This window comes from Micropterus dolomieu, linkage group LG09, assembly GCF_021292245.1.
Source record: "Micropterus dolomieu isolate WLL.071019.BEF.003 ecotype Adirondacks linkage group LG09, ASM2129224v1, whole genome shotgun sequence".
Lineage (NCBI taxonomy): Eukaryota > Metazoa > Chordata > Actinopteri > Centrarchiformes > Centrarchidae > Micropterus > Micropterus dolomieu.
Window position 1 is genome coordinate 16790706 of NC_060158.1, and position 21232 is coordinate 16811937.

The 21232-nt window shown below is 39.7% G+C and overlaps 1 protein-coding gene across 5 annotated transcripts in view; it reads right to left on the minus strand.

The window, feature by feature from the left end:
• The window catches only part of LOC123976198, an 81178-nt gene that overhangs the window by 35534 nt on the left and 24412 nt on the right, over positions 1-21232 (minus strand). For all 5 annotated transcript variants that reach the window (XR_006826285.1, XM_046058133.1, XM_046058132.1 and 2 more), the window contains exons 2-14: positions 11390-11458; positions 11020-11044; positions 10889-10906; positions 10261-10314; positions 9845-9981; positions 9643-9759; positions 7999-8056; positions 7864-7911; positions 7254-7322; positions 4375-4514; positions 2847-2978; positions 2711-2762; positions 2554-2631 (exon numbers count right to left, since the gene is read on the minus strand). Coding sequence is in view for 4 of the 5 variants with exons in the window: in XM_046058133.1 (XP_045914089.1) it covers positions 2554-2631; positions 2711-2762; positions 2847-2978; positions 4375-4514; positions 7254-7322; positions 7864-7911; positions 7999-8056; positions 9643-9759; positions 9845-9981; positions 10261-10314; positions 10889-10906; positions 11020-11044; positions 11390-11458 (997 nt within the window). In the remaining variant the exon portion in view is untranslated. The remainder of the gene's footprint in view (positions 1-2553; positions 2632-2710; positions 2763-2846; positions 2979-4374; positions 4515-7253; positions 7323-7863; positions 7912-7998; positions 8057-9642; positions 9760-9844; positions 9982-10260; positions 10315-10888; positions 10907-11019; positions 11045-11389; positions 11459-21232) is intronic.

Below are 21232 nucleotides of genomic sequence, written 5' to 3' on the forward strand. Positions count from 1 at the left end.
TCATAATTTAAAACCAGAGTAGATAAAAATTCAGGAAGTTCTGATAAAAATCCTCCAGGCGGTTTTGGGGGGCGATAAATTATAACAAATATGATAGGTTGCAGCCCTCCAACTTTAAGAGTGAGAACTTCAAAGGAGCTAAATTCATCACAGCGTACTTGATGACATTTAAAATTTTTCCTATACACGCTCACTAGCCCACCACCACGACCACTGACCCTCCGTTGACTAAAGCAATCATATTGAGGCGGACACAGTTCAGCTAGCTGGCTATAGTCATTCATCTGCAACCAGGATTCAGTTAAAAACATAAAATCTAGATTTGCAGACAAGATAAAATCATTTAATATGAAAGTCTTACTTGAAAGTGATCTCACATTGAAGAGAGCCATTTTAAATGTGTTTGTTCTGGGTGCTGGAGTTGGTGCAGTTGTCCTAATCCTTAAGAGATTACTATTATTTCTGTGTGGGATGTGCACATTTCGGTTTACTGGTCTATGCGTGATGATGACAGGAATAGAAGTCTTTGGAACAGCGCTGGGAGAAGACGGCTTTACATGCCAGCAGGTGGAGACAGTTGTTTGTGGCAGTGAGCCAGAGATCTGTTCAGTGAGTGGTGGTGTGTCCAGATGTGCTGCATGAATGATTAGTCATTCACGTAAGTCATGTGTGGACCGCACCACATGCTGTATGTGCGCAGCATACTGGGACATAACAGACAGTTATGTCCAGTGCTATGTCAGTCAATAGCACACTACACATCAGAACATAATGAAGTGCAATTCAATTTCAATTCAATTTTATTTATATAGCACCAAATCAAAACTACAGTTATCTCATAGTGCTTTTCATAAAAGAGCAGGTCTAGACCGTATTCTGTGATGTTAATTACAGAAACCCACCAATTCCCACGAAGAGCAAGCACTAGGTGACAGAGGCAAGGAAAAACTTCCTTTTAAGAGGCAGAATAATGGGTCAGGGTGGGCGCCCATCCGCCTTGACCGTTAGGGGCGGGGGCGGGGGCGCGTGTGTGCGTGTGTGTGTGTGTGTGTGTGTGTGTGTGTGAGAGAGGGATGGGGGGGCAGTCTACACAATATACACACAGAGGTACAGACAGTAAAGGTTATTTTGCTTTGGACTGAGTGAATAATGGTACAGATATTTATAGTGTTTATGATAATAATCGTAATGTTAATGATAGTAACAACAATAGGACTAGTAGCCCTGCGATGGACTAGCGACCTGTCCAGGGTGTACCCCGCCCTTTCGCCCGATGTCAGCTGGGATTGGCTCCAGCCCCCCGTGACCCTGTACGCAAGATAAGCGGTTGATGATGGATGGATGGATGGATGGACTAGTAGCAATAACTGAAATAATAAAGTGGCTGAAACACGGACCTAACCCCTAACCCAGTTATATGTGCTTAAAAAAAAAAATCATGGATTAAAAACGTTCGACCAAACGCAAAGGTGGTGCCTCAAAATTACAGAGCTTTCTTTTGGTGCTGCAGCTACTTCTACCGCCACTAATCAGACAGCAGTGAAGATGGCGGCGGCAGGTGCGTGAACATGAGACTGACTTTTATTTTGCTGTTGCCCTCATCTCTGCTGTCTAAGCCAGCACAGCCCCCGGAGCCCAGGCAAAGCATAAGTGATATGGTAAGAACATTATATCAGTCGCAAATAAGGTAGCTAACAGATAAACAGGTATCAATGAGAGATTAATTTCATGGCTTACCGTTTATTTAATTAGAGACTAACCACAAGTCAGATTATTTTGGGTTAATGAAACAAACTACTAAAAGCAACATTGCTCCTGTTATTCTAAACCTGCTGTAGCTACTGCCTAGTTTAAATTATTCTGTTGGCCCCTGACTAGTACAGCTAGGACTAGTATACTAATAAAAGCTATATAACAGCCTAACATTATGTACTAATATTAAATACAGTAAAACAGTTTTACATTTTGGTAGTGGGATGTTTTAGTGGTATACTATCATAATATCCTAATACTAATTACTCAACTAGCCTGAGGAGTTAGGAGTTAATGAGTGAGTTTCTGCAGCGAATTGGTAATTTTACCTATTTTTTGGTGAAAATAGGAATTGTTGTTTCATATCTTTTCAAATACAGTTTTTATTGAAATTGCCTGTAGAGTGTTTTTGTTGCTCCTCTAGTAGATTTTGGGTAAAGGCAACATCATTTTATTCTATCCCAAATTGGACTTGCATAAAATTCTCAAGAATACAGGCATAAAAGTCTATTAAGACCCAGAGCCCCCGACAAATGCTCTGACCAGAGAGTGCATACAAAAGAGTGGGGAAATGAGTTCAGATCTGATATCTGGCCCGGTTCTGAGCTATTATTCTTCAAAACAGTGGTCACATTTAATACACTAAGACTTCTGACAGTATCCATCCATCCATCCATCCATCCACTGAGGGAAATAACCTTCATTATTATCATTTTAAACAGCAGACATTTCACATAATCACAACTGGTGTAACACCAACAGCCTCAAACAGATCCAACTAGTTTACACTGAAATACATACCCAGCTTGTTCCCTGGCTTGACGGTTGTAATCAAGCTGGTCTTGTTTTCCTTCGTGATGGATTCCAGTTTCTTCAAAGCTACAAGCCACCATAAGCTTAATTAGTAAAACATCATTCAGAGGAATACAACATAAACTGAGGCATTAAAAATATATACCTTCTGCATAACGACTGAAATTCACTGATGTACCAGGCTCCAGGTTCACTTGCTGTAAAACAATAGTTTCACGTTAATATCAACAAAATATCGATTTGTGGAAGCCTGCAATAGAGACTTTGGAAAATACTATTACCTTCATATCAGTGTTTGCAGTACCATGAATTTCCTCTGTCTGCTTTGCTAGATCAAGTATCATGCTGACAAAGTCCTTGTTGTAGTTCTGGTAGCATTCCTTTGTCAACAAAGTAGAGGGGTGCCATGCTCTCTGCACAGATTAAAACTGATGTGAAATACACAAACTATGTCACAGGAAAACAAACAGTACTGATTTCAGTTGTGGTAGATTTCTTACTCAACCAGACATCAGAACAAAAACAACTCTGTTTAGGGTAGATAATGTAGCAAATGCTGGCGTGACTGTGCAGTCAAACTGTTTACTTAATAAACCACATCTGGCAAGTGATTTGTGGTGGAAACCTATATTTCCTAAATTTAACACCTTAAATTTATCAGTTATCAACAATCAGTGTACATGTACCAACGTTTAATAGTTGTTAACAGTAATAGTTGCATTCCTAAGTGCTTGAAATGTAAATGCTAACTGTGTCCTGAAATGACCTCTCAGATGTATCCTGTTATTAAGTGACTCACGGAAAGTTCTCTGGTCCCAGGGGAAGTACAGCTCTCAGAAACAAACGAAAGCTATCAAACTGGTATGTGAGAAAATGCTGTGCTATTGCACAATACACACACACTGGACTTCAATATCGAAATTTTTGTTAAACTATGTGTAGTGGGAAGGAAGACAGTGAGCAGAAATTATGTTTACTCATTCTGAAATCACATAATAAAGACCTTAAAAGGCTTCATCTGTCTTTCACAAGTAATTCAGGGGAAAAATTTAATTCATGGCGGATTCTTTATAATGCTTCATTCCTTCCGATATCCTGCAACATTATGTACAGTGAGATGGTATCATCTTGCACAATTATTGCATATGTGCATTTTTCCAGTTAAATCAAATTTGCAGTGATGATGCAGGAAATCCCATGCGTTTTTAATCACTGAATTGAAAACCACTGGTGTCTGCCCCCCCAAACGCACCCAAAATTAACAGACATCCCGAATTGCTGGAGGTGTGGGAGGAGCATTGGTTCATACCTCTTTATGTTATGGTCCTGGTTGTACAAAAATCTCTGCTGTTCAAAAGTTAAAGCAATACTTTTAAAATCATTTTGATGCTACACTGACTTGTAATAATAGTGAATGGCGTCTCTCTCATTGCCACTACGGGCCAAGAAGCAGGTTACTTGCCCTATGTAACACTGGAGTCCCGTGCATGAGAAGAGAGAGAGACGAAGAAAAGACCGGACAAGAGTAAAAATCAAATTTACTCGTTGCCATGAGCTAAAAGACCTGAGGGAATGCAGGAAAGATGCTTGCCTTTTTACTGTTGGACTAGTAAGTAAGAATTTATTAGCTTGCTTGCTTTGTCTTGTGTTATTGTGCTTCCACTCGTGTTTCATGCCCATTACTTATATCAAAAAATGAGAAACCCAAAATCTTCTGATCAGTCACTGGATACAGTCACATTTCTTAAAGATCTTTGTCTTATTGGCAGATTTTTCTGAATATCCTCTTTAAATGTCATAGCTACTTACAAAGTAACAAAAGATGTGGTCAAAGCTCAGGACATGTTTGATGATCGTGTGGGTGGCTATAGTTAGGTTGCAGAGCGTGCAGAGGTAGTGTCTCTTCTCAGTCAGTCCAGCACCAATGCATTCAACAAGGTGCTGCATGCCTACAAGACAGAATAAGAGACACAAAGGGGGAAGGGATTGTAGTTAAAGCTGAGGAAGTTCACAATGAAGTAAACTCTCCAGCATGAGTAGGTTTGTTCAAGTATTAATTTTGTAATAATTAATTTTGTTGAATTGGTATTATATTAATATCACAGTATCGACAAGGTATACTATAATAGAAGATTCCACTAACTAAAGTGATTCATTTATTTAATTTGTATATTAATCCATTGAATTTAATATGCTATGTAAGAAGACAAAATACATTTTTCCCTTAAAGGGGCTGGTTTTCAGCAGCTACAAGTGGCGCAGTTTTTAGATTGCAACCAGGGGCGTACTTGCTCAAACTCATGAGCAAGCAGAGTCCGAAACGCAGAGACCAACAAGAAGGTCTATGCTGACTGCATTTGGATAGTCGGCGTTGGCTCGCCTGCTGGCTTTTCAATAACTCTTTTTCGGTCTTTCACCGGAGAGGCTCAGCAATGTCAACATAGCTAAATGTAATGGATGATAACAAACAAACAGTATGGGCCCGATTTACTAACATCCCAAATAAAGAGTACTAAATTGCGTGTGCATTCTAAAATATTGCAGGTGCCATTTTAGTACCTGTTTTGGGTGATTTATTAAGAATTATTGCATTGATGACAACAGGAGAAAACACAGTGGAGGTGAGAGTATTTAAATGAGGGTTTTACGTGTTTTAATGGTTTCCGCCATGGAGAGTCGGGAGGGAAAGCAGCCACTGCGTAAAAACCTTGGTTTGTTTCGTTAAGTGCGTCCCGATTATGTGGAAATCATACCATCCTGCCTGAGAGTGCACTAAATACTTTGGACAGCACACCTGAAAAACTGCAGAAACATATACAGTATGCTGGAATGACCCAGACACGAGGAAATGCCAGCAGATCGTGCTTCATCCAGCCAAAGGGAACAATCACCGACTGTCCGTACCATGCCCGGTCGCTCCACTATCTCCCGTCCCTGGCCCTGTACGCCCCATTCCCTCTCCATCCGATACCTACAATGAGTTGTGTCGCTATTACGACCGGCGTGCTGTGAATAGTTGGTGATCGTTCCCTCTGGCCGGATAAATTTACACATGATCCATGCACTACTGCAACTGGGGGCTCTCCACAGTGCCACGCTAAATTCTTCCATCTCACGGAGAAAAGACGTCAGGTCAAATCGAAATTTGCTTTATTGGCATGGATGTTAACAGTTTTGCCAAAGCTAAAAGAAAATACAAAAAAAACTATTCAATTCATAAAGTTCATCGAATAAATACAATAATTTTATTTCTATATATTTGATATAGAATAATAATTGTAATAATTGTTAATTTCTCTACATTTTCTTTCGCTACGGCTGTGTCTCCTTCTGGTAACAATAACAGCAGCCATCTCTGCGCAACACTTGGCGGTTTGCACCTTCCTTTCAAACGTATCTAATACAGATGCTGCACTCACATGAGATTGCGTTTAGACTTGGTAGATCACATTGCATGTAGCAAATAAATTTATTTGCATATTACCCTCTCACTACTTTGCACAATAAAACTCAAACGCCCCAATTTGCATATTCATTATGGCAAAAGTACTACATGAACAACAGGTGCCATCTTGCACTTTTGAAAGACATCATTCTCCGTGCACACCATTAGTAGATCAGCTTACGTGCTAATTTGCTGGTGATATCAAGTTTGCGCACATTTTTTACTCACGCAAACCTTTATTAATCAGGCTCTAAGTGAGCTAGACTGAATCTTACAAATTAGATTGTTGCCACACTTTAGAACAGTTATACCGCAATAAGTAATGTACTGTAGTACATGGTTCTTCCACTGTGCTGTTGTCCTGCACCAAAATGTTGCATTATTATATAATGTGGGTCACATAAGTTACAGTGACTGAGATGGTGAAGAAGCTGTGTAAGTATCGGTAAAACGACAATAAATCTAAATTGAATGTAACGAAGCAAACAGTGGCACATCCGTGCCAACGTGAGCTGGTTAGTATAGGCTAGTATAAACAATCACTCCACTTTTACTTTGTACCATTATGCCCTTTCTTGCAGGTTAAAATCAACACTTTGACATAACACCAGTGGTCCACAGGATAGTAATCTGGGTCGCATTAGCTGGTGACGTAATATGGAAAACCATACAACAATAGTATTTTGCTCCAGATAAGGTTAGGAAATGGTCGGCAATAGCCGGCAAACCAATGTTATCTAACTTGAACCAACTAAATCACTGTGACTCAAGCCTTTCTGATGTTGATCGTGTTTTCACCCAACACTGATCTGATACTCATTTGGCTTGACGGGCTTCAGCACATAAAAATGTACTGTTTTTTATCCTTACGCAGAGTTTGTGTTAGAGTTTGTTTGGGAGCAGGTGTCTGTTTGGCATTAGTGGACTTTCGTTAGCTGCAGTGTTCTTGCTGTGTGTACAGTTCAAAATCAGTAGGCAAGAGGCTAGTGAGCGCACATGCAGAGAGTCCGACTGGGTTTTAATCACACAGGCCACAGAATAGCAGCTGTTCCAAGGGACCCAGAAAGCAAGCGTGTGGATCATTTTTACCTAATGTTACAGCCGTTGAAAAATAGGCAGAAAAAGTGATTTATTGATAGCTTATTTCATTGAGGTCTTCTTGTTTTTCATGCCCTTCCTGTTCTCCATACTTAAAAACATTATGTTTGATCATCAGGTGTTATTTTTAGGCACATTTACTGACCAAGAAGTGGATGCTTCCTGTTGCTGTCTCTTTGGTATGTTTGTATCATCGTCCTGTTTGGCTTAAAAGCTAGAGGGGAACAAAAGATGGCAGTGATGAAACACAGACTCAAGGACAATAAGAAAGAGTAAATGTAAGATATGATAATAATTTAAATGTTTAAAGTTTAAAAATAATTCTGAACACCTTAAGGCTTCTTGTCCATGTTGGCTTGAGCTTTTAAAGCACCATGTTATGTAGTAATGTTATCTATGTAGGTTCATGTTTTATGAAACCAAGATCATTTGATATTACTGAAAGTTCCAGCTACTAAATGGACCTTGTGTTTACTTGATTGCTGTTTCCAACAAACTTTGAACTTCATACATTAACTGGGCCCGCGACCCTGTTGGCAGGATAAGCGGTTGACGATGGATGGATATTAACTGGGGTAAGCAATCAATACAAGTAGTGCTTACAACAAAGGGCTGCTGTTATAATTATACGACACATCAAAGCACTGTTTGATTTTGGTAAAGAGGAAGATTAAACTCTATACTGAACTCTAACTCCCTCAGTCCTGATTAATCCATCTGCAGAAATAAGTGTATTGAGAAAAATGTGCACACACCTTCAAACAGCTTGGGAAGCTTCTCATTTTCACTAAGCGTTTTCATCGCTGGGGAGAAGGATCAGATCATTTTCATAAGCAGACAATTTAACAAAACACACAAAAATTACATATAGAAATCTTAGAATCCTTTACCTTCATTATAGGTACTCGTTTCAAGCTTTTTAAACAGATCTCCAGGTAAATCCAACATCTAAAAAATGTAGTGGAAACATTTAACATCCTCTAATTTATTCACAACAAATACAAATATTGCAGAAACTTTATATGGCAGTGCTGTGTAAGTACAATACAATGGTAAGAAATAATGTGGGAGGGTGAACTGTAGTGTGTCTTCGACAATGAGAAAAGGCATGACCATGTTACCGGTTTCAGTTCAATCACACACTCAGGTGAACCTGAACCTAAAGAGAACATTACACATAGTAGCATTTTGTTTGGAGCAGCAGAAACAAGCTATAAACCCAACAGTGACATGTTTTCACCTTTTAGGCTGATGAACATGTTAGCAAACAGTTACCCATTTACACATCCAGCAGTTACAGATCATTAGCACTCGTTTTGAGTCTTGTTTGTAGCCATCTGACAAAAACCAATATTGTGTCTTGTGGTGTCCGAACAATAATGCTGCGATGATGTGTTGAGAGGAAAACCCACTTGACACTGTTCTTGATCATAAAAATTTATTAAATCAAGGAGTTCAGCATCAATTACAAGCTCTGCATCAGCTTGGAGAGTGACCCAGCCCGATGGCCACTCTGTCTCTCTGTACATCAAACAAAGCTTATATAGGATATGTTTAGGTCTCTGTTAGGTACCATAGAAGGGTTTGAGTCTTCAAAATAAAAGGTCAAACCCATAGAAGGGTACAGTACTATTTTGAGGTAACAAAACAAGGGGTTAGAGGTCAAATTCTATAGAAGGGTTCATTCCCTACATAACCACCAATCACTGCTCTCCCCTTAGGTCACTGACCCTCTGTCCTGCTGCTACAGTGCTATTTTGAACTGTTATGAGTCAAATGCATAAATATTGGATACTACAGTCTCCTTTTAGCTCGTTTTGGTCTCCACCTACTACGGCTGTCCCCGACTAAGGATTTACATAGTCGAATCACAATTGTCAAGTCTTGCCTATAGTCGACTGACAGTCGAACGGTGTTTGTGTGTGGCGATTGCGAGCGGGGTGGGGGGTAACACATGGTAGCTCCGCTTTAATTTTGACAAGCTGCAGAGCTGTAGTCTCGGCTCATTAGTCACTGTAACTTACACTGTACGTTTCCACCTAAACTGAGTCTTATTGTTGACCCTTTTCTCTCTGCTCGCCTGCCATTCACCAGTCTTGTGCAGAGTTTTGCATGCCTGCCGCGCGGCCAATAGCTGTAAGCACGTCGCGGTTCCTTGCGCACTTTAAAACATTAAAAGCTGTCCTTTTCTCATTTTTTTATTTACAGCATTAAACACTGAAATGTATATTGTAATAGGCTGTATATTAACTTATTGGGAGAAAACTGGTAGCTCTATGTAAAATCAGACATTGAGCACCCCCATATCACCAAAACGGCATGATCAATGAACAATGATCTGAGTTATAAAGTTCCATACAGCTGATGGGAACTGCAGAGTTGGGTGATAATTCTTTGTGGGTTTTCACTACAAGCAACCCTTTTCCACATACAAGTCGTTAAGTGATCCATTGTTAATATAAAGTTATTGAATACAACTGCTTTAAGTTGTCAATATACATTTATTGTATGATTCCAGGCCTCCAGGTACAAACCTTTAGTAGTCCAGGCCCTCTTTCATTGACTTCCTTTGTGATCTCAGGCTTCAGAAAGGCTCTCATATCCATCACGGGGAGCCAGGAGAAAGGCAGTACATTGGGGTTGGTGTAGTTCTGACATACAAAATACAATAAATTAAAATTGTGCTTCCAAATTTTAAGCATGGGTTAGTTTTTATCATCAATAATCAGCACTTACAAAGTAGTTGCTGCAGTGGTCACCAGAAGACAGGTGGTGTAAAATCTTGTCTGAGGGACGCTTTTCCTCACAGACATGGCACAGATAATAATGGGTGTCTGTCTCTCGACTGAAACACAGAGTCAGCAGAGACAAGCCTGCAAGAAAGCCATTTAAAATAGGATAATTAACTTCAAACATAATGAATCTTTTACATCTTCAGCAGTACTAAACATCGTCTCACATTTGTTATAATGGGAATAATACCATATAAGTCCATAACCATCTGGTGCTTTAATTACACATCAAAAATGTGTATTTAGTCATAAAAACAAATGCATAGAATAAATAATAAATATTAAATAATAATAAATAAAATAAAATAATATAATATTAATGTACCGCACGTCATGTGCAATTCAAGACACTTTACTAACCTATGATGGGATGTTTTTCATGTTTTGCTAGCGGAGTAATAAAGGGAAAGGTGCCTATAGAGCAAACAACAATGAAAGAAAAATATTACACTTTATTACATGATAAAAAGTCAGTTTTGTTACAATTTTATGTTTCCACTAACATTCTTCCCAGGTGGTGTCCTTAATGTTTTTAGTTACATGGTAACTTTAAAACATACCATCAGTTCACACAGAATATATAGCAAAGTGGGTTATACACAGTGAATTGTAACTTTAACACACAACACATGACTATAGAGAGGCAAGATGTGATAAATTGGCATAATGTGTCACACTCTTTGTTATACCCGCAGAAGAGGTGAATTATGTTGTCTGAAAAAAAAATAAAACAACAAAAACCCCAACTCATTTGAGATAGTTCTAATCCTTGTTGTTTTTGTTTGTTTGTTTGTTTTTTTTACCAGAAATGCAAAGGCTCTAGGAAAGGCAGGGAAGACTGTTAGGAAAAATATGGATGTAAGCATTGCAGGTCTCAAAATATGGCAGTTTTCTGAGGAAATGCATTTAACATTTCCTTTTCTAGGACATACACAAGAACTTTGTTAACAAGCACCAAACAAATAGGAAGAAGAATAAGCAGGCTTACCATGTCCCTTTAAAATATCTAAAAAAAAAAAAATAAGGTTAATCTACTGGACATTCCATCGAAGTAACAGATGGTGCGGGAAACAAGATGATAAGAGATTAACAAGAAATTAAATAAGAAAAAAGCACAACCTTTCTGGAAGACGTTTTCCATTTTCTGTTGGTAAAGAACAGATGAAACATGCAGAGGAGGTTTATTAATGCAGAAGCAAACATAGCAACAGAAATATGGGTTCTGTCTCATGATACAGGATTACAGTTAACTGGACAACTGCACTGAGTGAAACAAAGGACTCGCCTATTAATCAATGGTCCAGAGCCTCCAGCTTTAAGTCAACACAGTTACCCACATAACTTATAATGCTGTTGATGACACAGTTAAATTAAAGACATTCAAGTAGCCATCAAGGAAAATATTTATTTTGGTTGGTGAATGGTTCAGAGTGAGAATTTGAAAATTACTAATTAACCAAGTTAAGTGTACATGAAGTTTAATGCCCACCTCTTTATGTGCCCTTGAGAGAAAATGTTGCTTCAACTTAAAAATACTTTTAAACTGGATGAGGCACACCTAAAAAGAAAAAAAAAGAAGTTGTATCAGCAACACAGAAATACAATGATATGTAGTACATTTGTTTACATGAGCCAAGATTTGGAGGTTTGCCAATAGCATTACAATACACTTCTATCTCCATGATTATGCTTCTGGCACTAACAGCAGGTGATTTAGGATTTAGGAAACTCAAGGCCCAGAGATGTGCTGCAACTGAAAGTGCTTCAATAGAAATAGGTGTGTAAGATTCATTGACTCAATGCCATTATTGCAATTTCACATTGAAAACGTTGAGGAAAGTGTGCGATATTCTGCTTATTTTCTGGAGATGAGGTTTAGTTGTGTTCGATTTAAAGCCCGCTTGAAACTATGTGAGCGTAAGGATCCACCAAACGAACATACCCTTTGGAGCATACCACGTGACGTGTGGCATACTTCAACAGCGAGTGAGCATGCGAGAGAAAGACGAGTCAGAGGAGACAGAAAAGTAAGAAGATGAGTGTGGCTTAGTGAGACATTGAAACAGAGATCAAAGAGGAAACGTTAGTGGACAAAAATTATGCCTCCTTGGTAGCTTAGAAGCACTTTAATCCGACAGATGTGCACCGTGCAAAATGTGCCGTATGGTGATATACAGCATATGTCCCCCAAAAAAATGCAACAACCCTGTCACTTGTTAATACACCAGAGCTAGCCAATGTACACAGTTGGTAAAAAAGACTTTAGGAAGCTTCTGAATTAACTGGACAAACAATATCAAATCCCATCCCGCACCTACTTCTCACAGGTGGCTATTCCGCATCTAGACAAGCAGTGCAGAAAGTCTGTGCAGGCTGAGCTTGGAATCAAACAGATGGAATATTTTTCCAACCATGATGGATCTGTGATCTAGCCGCACTTTGGAGCCCTAAATAACTCTCTGTGCACTATAAAACACCTGAATACAAGCTCGTCTTTTCTAAAAGATGGTGATGAAAGTGATTACGTCTTGGGTGTTTTTTTGCAATGAAAGGTGATAAAGTAGATGTAATTTTTTTACTTTAGAATTATAGTTGTATTGTGGTGTATAACATATGTGCATTCGACCATTACAGTTTAAAATAACACTCTAGCAGCTAGACAGAGGCTCAGTGAACTCTTAAGGGGGGAGTAGTGATTGATGGGTGTGTAAAGAGTGAACCCTCCTATGGAATTTGACCTCTGACCCAGTGTAAGGGGGGAGTAGTGATTGATGGGTGTGTAAAGAGTGAACCCTCCTATGGAATTTGACCTCTGACCCAGTGTAAGGGGGGAGTAGTGATTGATGGGTGTGTAAAGAGTGAACCCTCCTATGGAATTTGACCTCTGACCCAGTGTAAGGGGGGAGTAGTGATTGATGGGTGTGTAAAGAGTGAACCCTCCTATGGAATTTGACCTCTGACCCAGTGTAAGGGGGGAGTAGTGATTGATGGGTGTGTAAAGAGTGAACCCTCCTATGGAATTTGACCTCTGACCCAGTGTAAGGGGGGAGTAGTGATTAGTGTTTATGTAGGGACTGAACCCTTCTATGGTGTCTAACAGATGTTTACACTTATCCTACAGCACTGTGCCCTTATATGGATTGGAGCTTTAGATTGCAGACTCAAACCCTTACATGGTATTTAGCAGATACCTAAACATGTCCTATATAAGCTATGGTTTGATGTACAAAGAGACAGAGTGGTCATCGGGCTGGGTCACTCTCCAAGCTGCTGCAGAGCTTGTAATTGATGCTGAACTCCTTGATGTAATAAACTTTTATGATCAAGAACAGTGTCAAGCGGATTTCTTCTCAACACATCATTGCAGCATTATTGTTCGGACACCACAGTATCACTAAACAGTACCTCCAATATCTTAGGAGCAGTGTGGATACAAAAAGTCCTTATAATTGTTGATTTATTTGGCCAAATGTACTACGTGTTATTATTCTGTGATCCTCCAGAACAGAGCCACGGAGCCCCAGGATCAAACAGTCCCAGCCCCACCTCCACCAAAAAAGTCCAAGAAGTCACTGGGGAGTTTGCTGAAGAGCAGCAGCACCACAACACCGGCAGTATTTTTTCCTGGGGGAAGCGGTTACAGCTGAGCTTTTCATGATTTTATTTGACTTTATTTTATATATTTTTTATATTTATTTTTAACATTTAAGTTTGTTTTGGGCGGCGCGGTGGTACAGTGGTTAGCGCTGTCGCCTCACAGAAAGAAGGTCATGTGTTCAAACCTTGGTCGTTCCGGGCATTTCTGTGGGGAGTTTGCATGTTCTCCCCGTGTCTGTGTGGGTTCTCCCGGGTGCTCCGGCTTTCTCTCACCGTCCAAAGACATGCGGACTAGGTTAATTGGTGACCCTAAATTGTCCTTTGGTGTGAGCGTGACTGGTTGTTTGTCTATGTGTGGCCCTGCCATGGATTGGCGACCTGTCCAGGGTAGGACTGAACGATTAATTGCATTTGCGATATTATCGCGATGTAATAAAACGAGATTTTCTAATCGCAACGGCTGCGATTACACTCACATGACATCCAAGAGGAAAGCAGTCTGCAGAAGAAGTTGATGCTTCGTCTGCACGTTACGCTGTACCTTGCCTTCTTGTTGTACAATGGCCTTAAGTGTGCTTACTGGGATACAGAAAGATGGACTAACAGATTTGAACTGAAATAAAGACGCATTAATTGGAGGTTGAACTTTGGGTTTTGTATTGAGCACTTACACTGGTGAGTTAACGTTATTTTTTCTTGTGGTCTATAGGTAGGCCGACCTGATGATATTATATCATGTTATTTAATGCCATGACTTGACTCAAATTATCTTTCTCATATTATTACAATTTGATATATCTTCTCCACCATTGCTCATAGTAATAATTCTACCTAATTCATCATAACACAAGAAAGAACAGTGTAGTTCTAATATTGTGTATACACTGATTTACTGCTTGTCCATTTTGAATAATACAGGAGGTAAAGAGCTTAAAAATTAATTGCATATTAAATCGCAATATTGAGAAAAAAAAAAAAAAAAAACGCAATTACATAATTTTCCAAAATTGTTCAGCCCTAGTCCAGGGTATACCCCTGCCTTTTGCCCGATGTCAGGCAGGATTGGCTCCAGACCCCCGCGACTCTGTACGCAGGATAAGCGGTTGACGATGGATGGATTTTAGTCTGTTTTGTGTTGTCTTGCTTTTATCATGTACAGTGGGGAGTATTTGATACACTGCTGATTTTGCAGGTTTTCCTACTTACCAAGCATGTAGGTCTGTAATTTTTATTTTAGGTACACTTCAACTGTGAGAGATAGAACCTAAAACAAAAATCCAGAAAATCACATTGTATGATTTTTAAATCATTAATTTGCATTTTATTGCATGACATAAGTATTTGATCACCTACCAACCAGTAAGAACTACGGCTCTCACAGACCTGGTAGTTCTTTAAGAAGCCCTCCTGTTCTCCACTCATTACCTGTATTAACTGCACCTGTTTGAACTCGCTGCCTGTATAAAAGACACCTGCCCACTCACTCAAACAGACTCCAAGGACATCAGGGATAAAATTGTAGACCTGCACAAGGCTGGGATGGTCTACAGAATAGGCAAGCAGCTTGGTGCGAAGGCAACAACTGTTGCCGCAATTATACTACTTTACTACATTGCAGGACCTGGGCAATGACCTGAAGAGAGCTGGGACCACAGTCTCAAAGAAAACCATTAGTAACACAATATGCCGTCATGGATTAAAATCCTGCAGCGCACGCAAGGTCCCCCTGCTCAAGCCAGCGCATGTACAGGCCAGTCTGAAGTTTGCCAATGACCATCTGGATGATCCAGAGGAGGAATGGGAGAAAGTCATGTGGTCTGATGAGACAAAAATAGAGCTTTATGGTCTAAACTCCACTCGCCGTGTTTGGAGGAAGAATAAGGATGAGTAAAACCCCAAGAACACCATACCAGCCATGAAGCATGGAGGTGGAAAAATCATTTTTTGGGGATGCTTTTCTGCAAAGGGGACAGGACGGCTGCACCGTATTGAGGGGAGGACGGATGGGGCCATGTATCGCGAGATCTTGGCCAACAACCTCCTTCCCTCAGTAAGAGCATTGAAGATGGGTCGTGGCTGGGTCTTCCAGCAGGACAACGACCCGAAACACACAGCCAGGGCAATTAAGAAGTGGCTCCGTAAGAAGCATCTCAAGGTCCTGGAGTGGCCTAGCCAGTCTCCAGACCTGAACCCAATAGAAAATCTTTGGAGGGAGCTGAAAGTCCGTATTGCCCAGCGACAGCCCCGAAACCTGAAGGATCTGGAGGTCTGTATGGAGGAGTGGGCCAAAATCCCTGCTGCAATGTGTGCAAACCTGGTCGAGAACTACAGGAAACGTATGATCTCTGTAATTGCAAACAAAAGGTTTCTGTACCAAATATTAAGTTCTGCTTTTCTGTTATATGAAATACATAAACCCTGAATAATTAGGCTTCTTAATTCAGGGTTTTCAAAGAAAACTGTCTCTTGGTTCTCAAACTATCTTAGTGACAGAACTCAGTGCATTAAGCATGATGGTGTTCAATCTGATATTTTACCAATCCTTAAAGGGGTTCCACAAGGCTCTGTATTAGGCCCTCTTTTATTTACTATTTATATAAATAATCTTAATCGGCATGTGTCTGATGCAAATTTTCATTTTTATGCAGATGACAGTTATTTATTGCTGTGCACCCTCTCTTAAACAAGCCATTGCACATTTACAGAATGCCTTCAATATGGTCCAAAACACTTTGCTATAGTTGAAACTTGTGCTCAATGCAGACAAAACCAAATGTATGCTTTTCACAGGCCCTCTGAATAGACCACTGAATATTCCCTCAGTGATTACTCTTGATGGACGTGAAATACAGACTGTTACAACTTATAAGTATCTTTGTATTGTTATTGATGATTGCCTATCATTTAAGCCTCATGTTCACTGTCTAGTGAGAAAGTTAAGGCTAAAATTGGGTTTTTACTTTCGAAATAAGTTGTTTTTCTTTTAATGTTAACAGTTAGTGGCATCCACTTTTTTTTATCTGTGTTGGATTATGGTGATATATTATACAGTATATGCATTCATCTGCTCAATGCCTTCACATGATTGACGCAGCCTATCATGCATCGCTGAGATTTATCAGTAATTGTAAAGCTCGCACCCACCACTGTGAGCGGTATTCTCATGTAGGGTGGTCTGCTCTGACAACACGGAGGCTTTGTCATTGGTATACATTTATATATATATATATATAAGGCTATTCTTGGTGTGCTACCATCCTATTTATGTTCACTTCTTATGAAAAAAAGTGTTGGTCATTACTCTCTCCGTTCTCAAGCTGTTGTCTTGTTTTCTGTCCCACATGTCAGTACTGTGCTGGGTAAAAAGGCCTTTGTTTATTCTGCTCCCTTTACATGGAATTTGCTGCAGAACAACTTAAAACTTAGTAAATTGATTCCTTTAAGTGTTTTTAAGTTGAGAATGACATGCTTTGAGTTGGACTCCCTCACATGTCAATGTTTTTATTGAGATTTCATTGTAAGTGCATAATTGGCTTTCATTTGTGTGTCTTTGTACGTATGTAATGATGTGATGTAATTTTGCTGCCTATCTTGGCCAGGTCTCCCTTGCAAAAGAGATTTTTAATCTCAATGGGTTTTTTCCTGGTTAAATAAAGGATAAATAAAAGTAAATAAAATAAATACTTATGTCATGCGATAAAATGCAAAGTAATTATTTAAAAATCATACAACGTGATTTTCTGGATTTGTTTTAGATTCCGTCTCACAGTTGTAGTGTACCTATGATAATAATTACAGACCTCTACATGCTTTGTAAGTAGGAAAACCTGCAAAATCAGCAGTGTATCAAATACTTGTTCTCCCCATCGAGTTTGTTTTTATGCACTTGTTACAGCACTTTGCAACTTGTTTTTGAAAAGTGCTTTATAAATAAAAGATTAAGATTTTATAAATGAAGGTTGGCGCACAGATATCTGTTCAGATAACTAACTTGGAAAACAAACACCTAGACTCCCTGCTCATTGTTCTTGGGGACATTAACAGAGCAAACATCAACCGTGAACTCCCAAAATAAAGACAGCATATTACGTGTTCTACCACTGTTTCACAACATTAAAAGGATGATGTCTGTTCCCCATGCAGTCTGGAGACTCCCTGATCATGGTCTGGTTCATCTTATCCTGACCTACAGGCAGAAATTTAACTCTGCCAAGTCTGTGGTCAAGTCTGTAAGAAGATGGACCAACGAGTCAAAGCTGCAACTACAGGCCTGCTTATATTCTACTGACTGGAGTGTTTTTGTGGCTGCAACTACAGACCTGGATGAACTGACACTGTGACATCTTACATTAGTTATACTACGTTTAGTAGCTTGTGGAGGTTGTCAAGTAACCACCTGATTGATAGGGAAATGTTCAAAATGCATACATTGCATTCATTGTGAATTGTCCCCTATCAATTAGTATTTTAATATTCTACTGTTGCAATGTGAATTGTCCTGATAAATAATTGCACATACCTTTTAATATTTTTATATTGCATTATACATCAAATTCATTGATACTGATTCAACACACACGTGCACAGAGACCCTGGTCGCGGAAATTCAAGCGACCTGTCCAAACATTTATCGAAAGTGCATCATATACACAGGCAGAGAAACGCACAGTTTGACTGCCTAGCTCGTAGTTCATCTCTCGTTGCCCCATCTACATCGGGTTTGCTAGCAGCCTAGAGCCTACACATGGAGTTCACTAAAGCTATGGGTGGTTCATAAATTCAATCACCCATTTAAAGATTTAGCAATTTTTCCTCTTAACAAAAAGAACCAATAAGAATACTGTTAAAGTACTGTTGAGTAAGAATGTTTCATTTATCCAACTTAATACATTTCATTTATCCAGAACATATCATTTACTCAATGTTTCTTCTATCAGAATGTTATGCCTTATGATTTTCAGACATTTGTATAAGCATGTAACATCCCTAGGTAGATTGAGTGTTAAACTGAACTCTGAGGTGCCGCTCTACCCTCTGCATAAGACCAAAGCTGACAGGCCAAGAAAGTTGACCCTCTTAGGAGTGCTCCTGGAATGTGTGTAATAGGGATGGGTCAAAAAGGGCATGCAGCTAAAAGCATATGCACCTGAGATATATTGTAAGACTCAGATACTACTCAGTGGGAAAGGAGAAAAGTGTACCCAGATATTACATCATCTCTGTGCCCCATATCTATGACAGAACCTATGGGGATGGGGACATAGATCTCCATACCTGTGACAGAACATACGGTTATAGAGACAGATCGTTTTTTAAAAAACAGGGCCTATAAATTTGGAAGCTACTGGTATATGACCAGAAACGCTCTTAAGGGGGCCCAAACCCTGGGAAGTGCCTGACCCGAGAGTTTTACTGGTGTCTTATAACACAAATGTTTTTTAAAAAAATATGACTACGAAATAGTACCCTCAGATAATGTGTTTATACAGTTAACTGACAAAGATGAATTAATGCTTTTAAGGAGAATAGGAGAATTAGGATTTTAAGGGAGTATAATATTACAGGAACGGGGTTTTAAGACAGTCCGAAAAGAAACCGCCAAAGAAGAGATTTACACCAGTAGAACTAATTAATTGCAACATTAAATTAAAAAATAGGCAGGTATCTCACAGAGGCCCTACCTCTCGAGGGAGAGCCAAGGACTATATAATGAGAAGCTCCACACCATGTTTTCAGCGTGCCTTACCGGTCTGCTAAGGCTTGCTCGGGTTTTGTCTTGCTTTGACAATAAACTCTATTGCATCGATCTCTGACCGACTCCAGTAACTTCTTTCGAACGCCAAGTGTTTATCTACCAGCAATACTTTTTGGAGGACAGATCTGGATTTCCAGCGGGCCTGAGTCTAGCGTTTTGTCCCTCTACAGTACCAGATCGATAAGCAGTATTGGTAAGAGTAGTGATACCGTTAAAATCTTAACAATACCCATTCCTAGTGATGAGTCCGCCTACAGATGGGTACTTTAACAGCTCTATGGTGTGTGCAGAACAACCTGGAGCTTAACTCGCTGAAATCTGTGGAGATGACCATAGACTAGGGCTTTCCTTGACAATGGATTTACATAGTCAAATCAGTATTGTCAAGTCTTGCCTATAGTGGACTGGTAGTCGAATCGTGTGTGTGTCGAGAAAGGGGGGGGGGGGGCTAAACTGAGGCTTATTCTTCTCTCTGCCATTCACCAGAGTTGTGCGTGTCCGCCGACTCGACGGCAAATCGGTGCACATCGCAGTTCCTCTCGGGTCTATTCTGAGTAAGCTACTATGTAAATAAAAAAATATAATATTCTTTGTGTGCTTCATCAATGGTGATAAATGATTTGAACTAGGGCTGAAACAAATTTTCAAGTTATTTGAATAATACAATTACTAAAAAGAATAGACAAATTCTTTGCATCGATACTTCGTTTAATCCATATAACTATATAGCGCACTGTTTCACAGCGACATTTATTACTGACGCACATTGCGCGTGCTTACTCTGTGATCTATGAATACGAAGTGATTTGATGCCGGTGTCTGCAAAGTGGAGGAAGAGAGAGAAAATAGGAAGAGAAGAAGAGACCAGAAGGAAAAACACAGGAAGTGTGCTATTATTTCAAGTCCACAGAGCGGACCCCAAACAAGGTAACAGTAACACGATAGTTGAGTTGAAGGCTAGCAAAAGTAAGCCACAATTCTCAGCTGTAAATATATACACATGCGTTTGGGTTGCAACGTCAGTCATGAGTTACACAGCTGGGCTGTTCCTGGTACCGTGTGGCCCTAATTTGAACGTCCCACAAAGTTCACACATAACTCTGCACATCACCGGAGCTGGTGGTGCTCTCTCTACTACACACACGCTGCACCACACATGCGCACTGACGACCCTACCTTAAGGGATACAATTTTGGATTTATTCACGTACTTTTAAAAAAAAAAAAAAAAAATCAAAATGTTGATTTATTTCAGTAATTCCATTCAAAAAGTGAAACTTGCATAATGTATACATTACATACACAGACTGATATATTTCAAATGTTTATTTCATTTAATTGTGATGATTAAAACTGACAACTAATGAAAATCCCAAATTCAGTATCTCCGAAAATTAGATTACTACGGCCAATACAAAAAAAGGATTTTTAGAAATGTTGGCCAACTGAAAAGTTGGAACATGAAAAGTATGAGCATGTACAGCACTCAATATTTAGTTGGGGCTCCTTTTGCCTGAATTACTGCAGCAATGCGGCGTGGCATGGAGTCGATCAGTCTGTGGCAGTACTCAGGTGATATGAGAGCCCAGGTTGCTCTGATAGTGGCCATCAGCTCTTCTGCATTGTTGGGTCTAGTGTATTGCATCTTCCTCTTCACAATACCCAATAGATTTTCTATAGGGTTAAGGTCAGGCGAGTTTGCTGGCCAATTAAGAACAGGGATACCATGGTCCTTAAACCAGGTACTGGTAGCTTTGGCACAGTGTGCAGGTGCCAAGTCCTGTTGGAAAATGAAATCTACATCTCCATAAAGTTGGTCAGCAGCAGGAAGCATGAAGTGCTCTAAAACTTCCTGGTAGACGGCTGCGTTGACCTTGGACCTCAGAAAACACAGTGGACCAACACCAGCAGATGACATGGCACCCCAAACCATCACTGACTGTGGAAACTTTACACTGGACTTCAAGCAACATGGATTCTG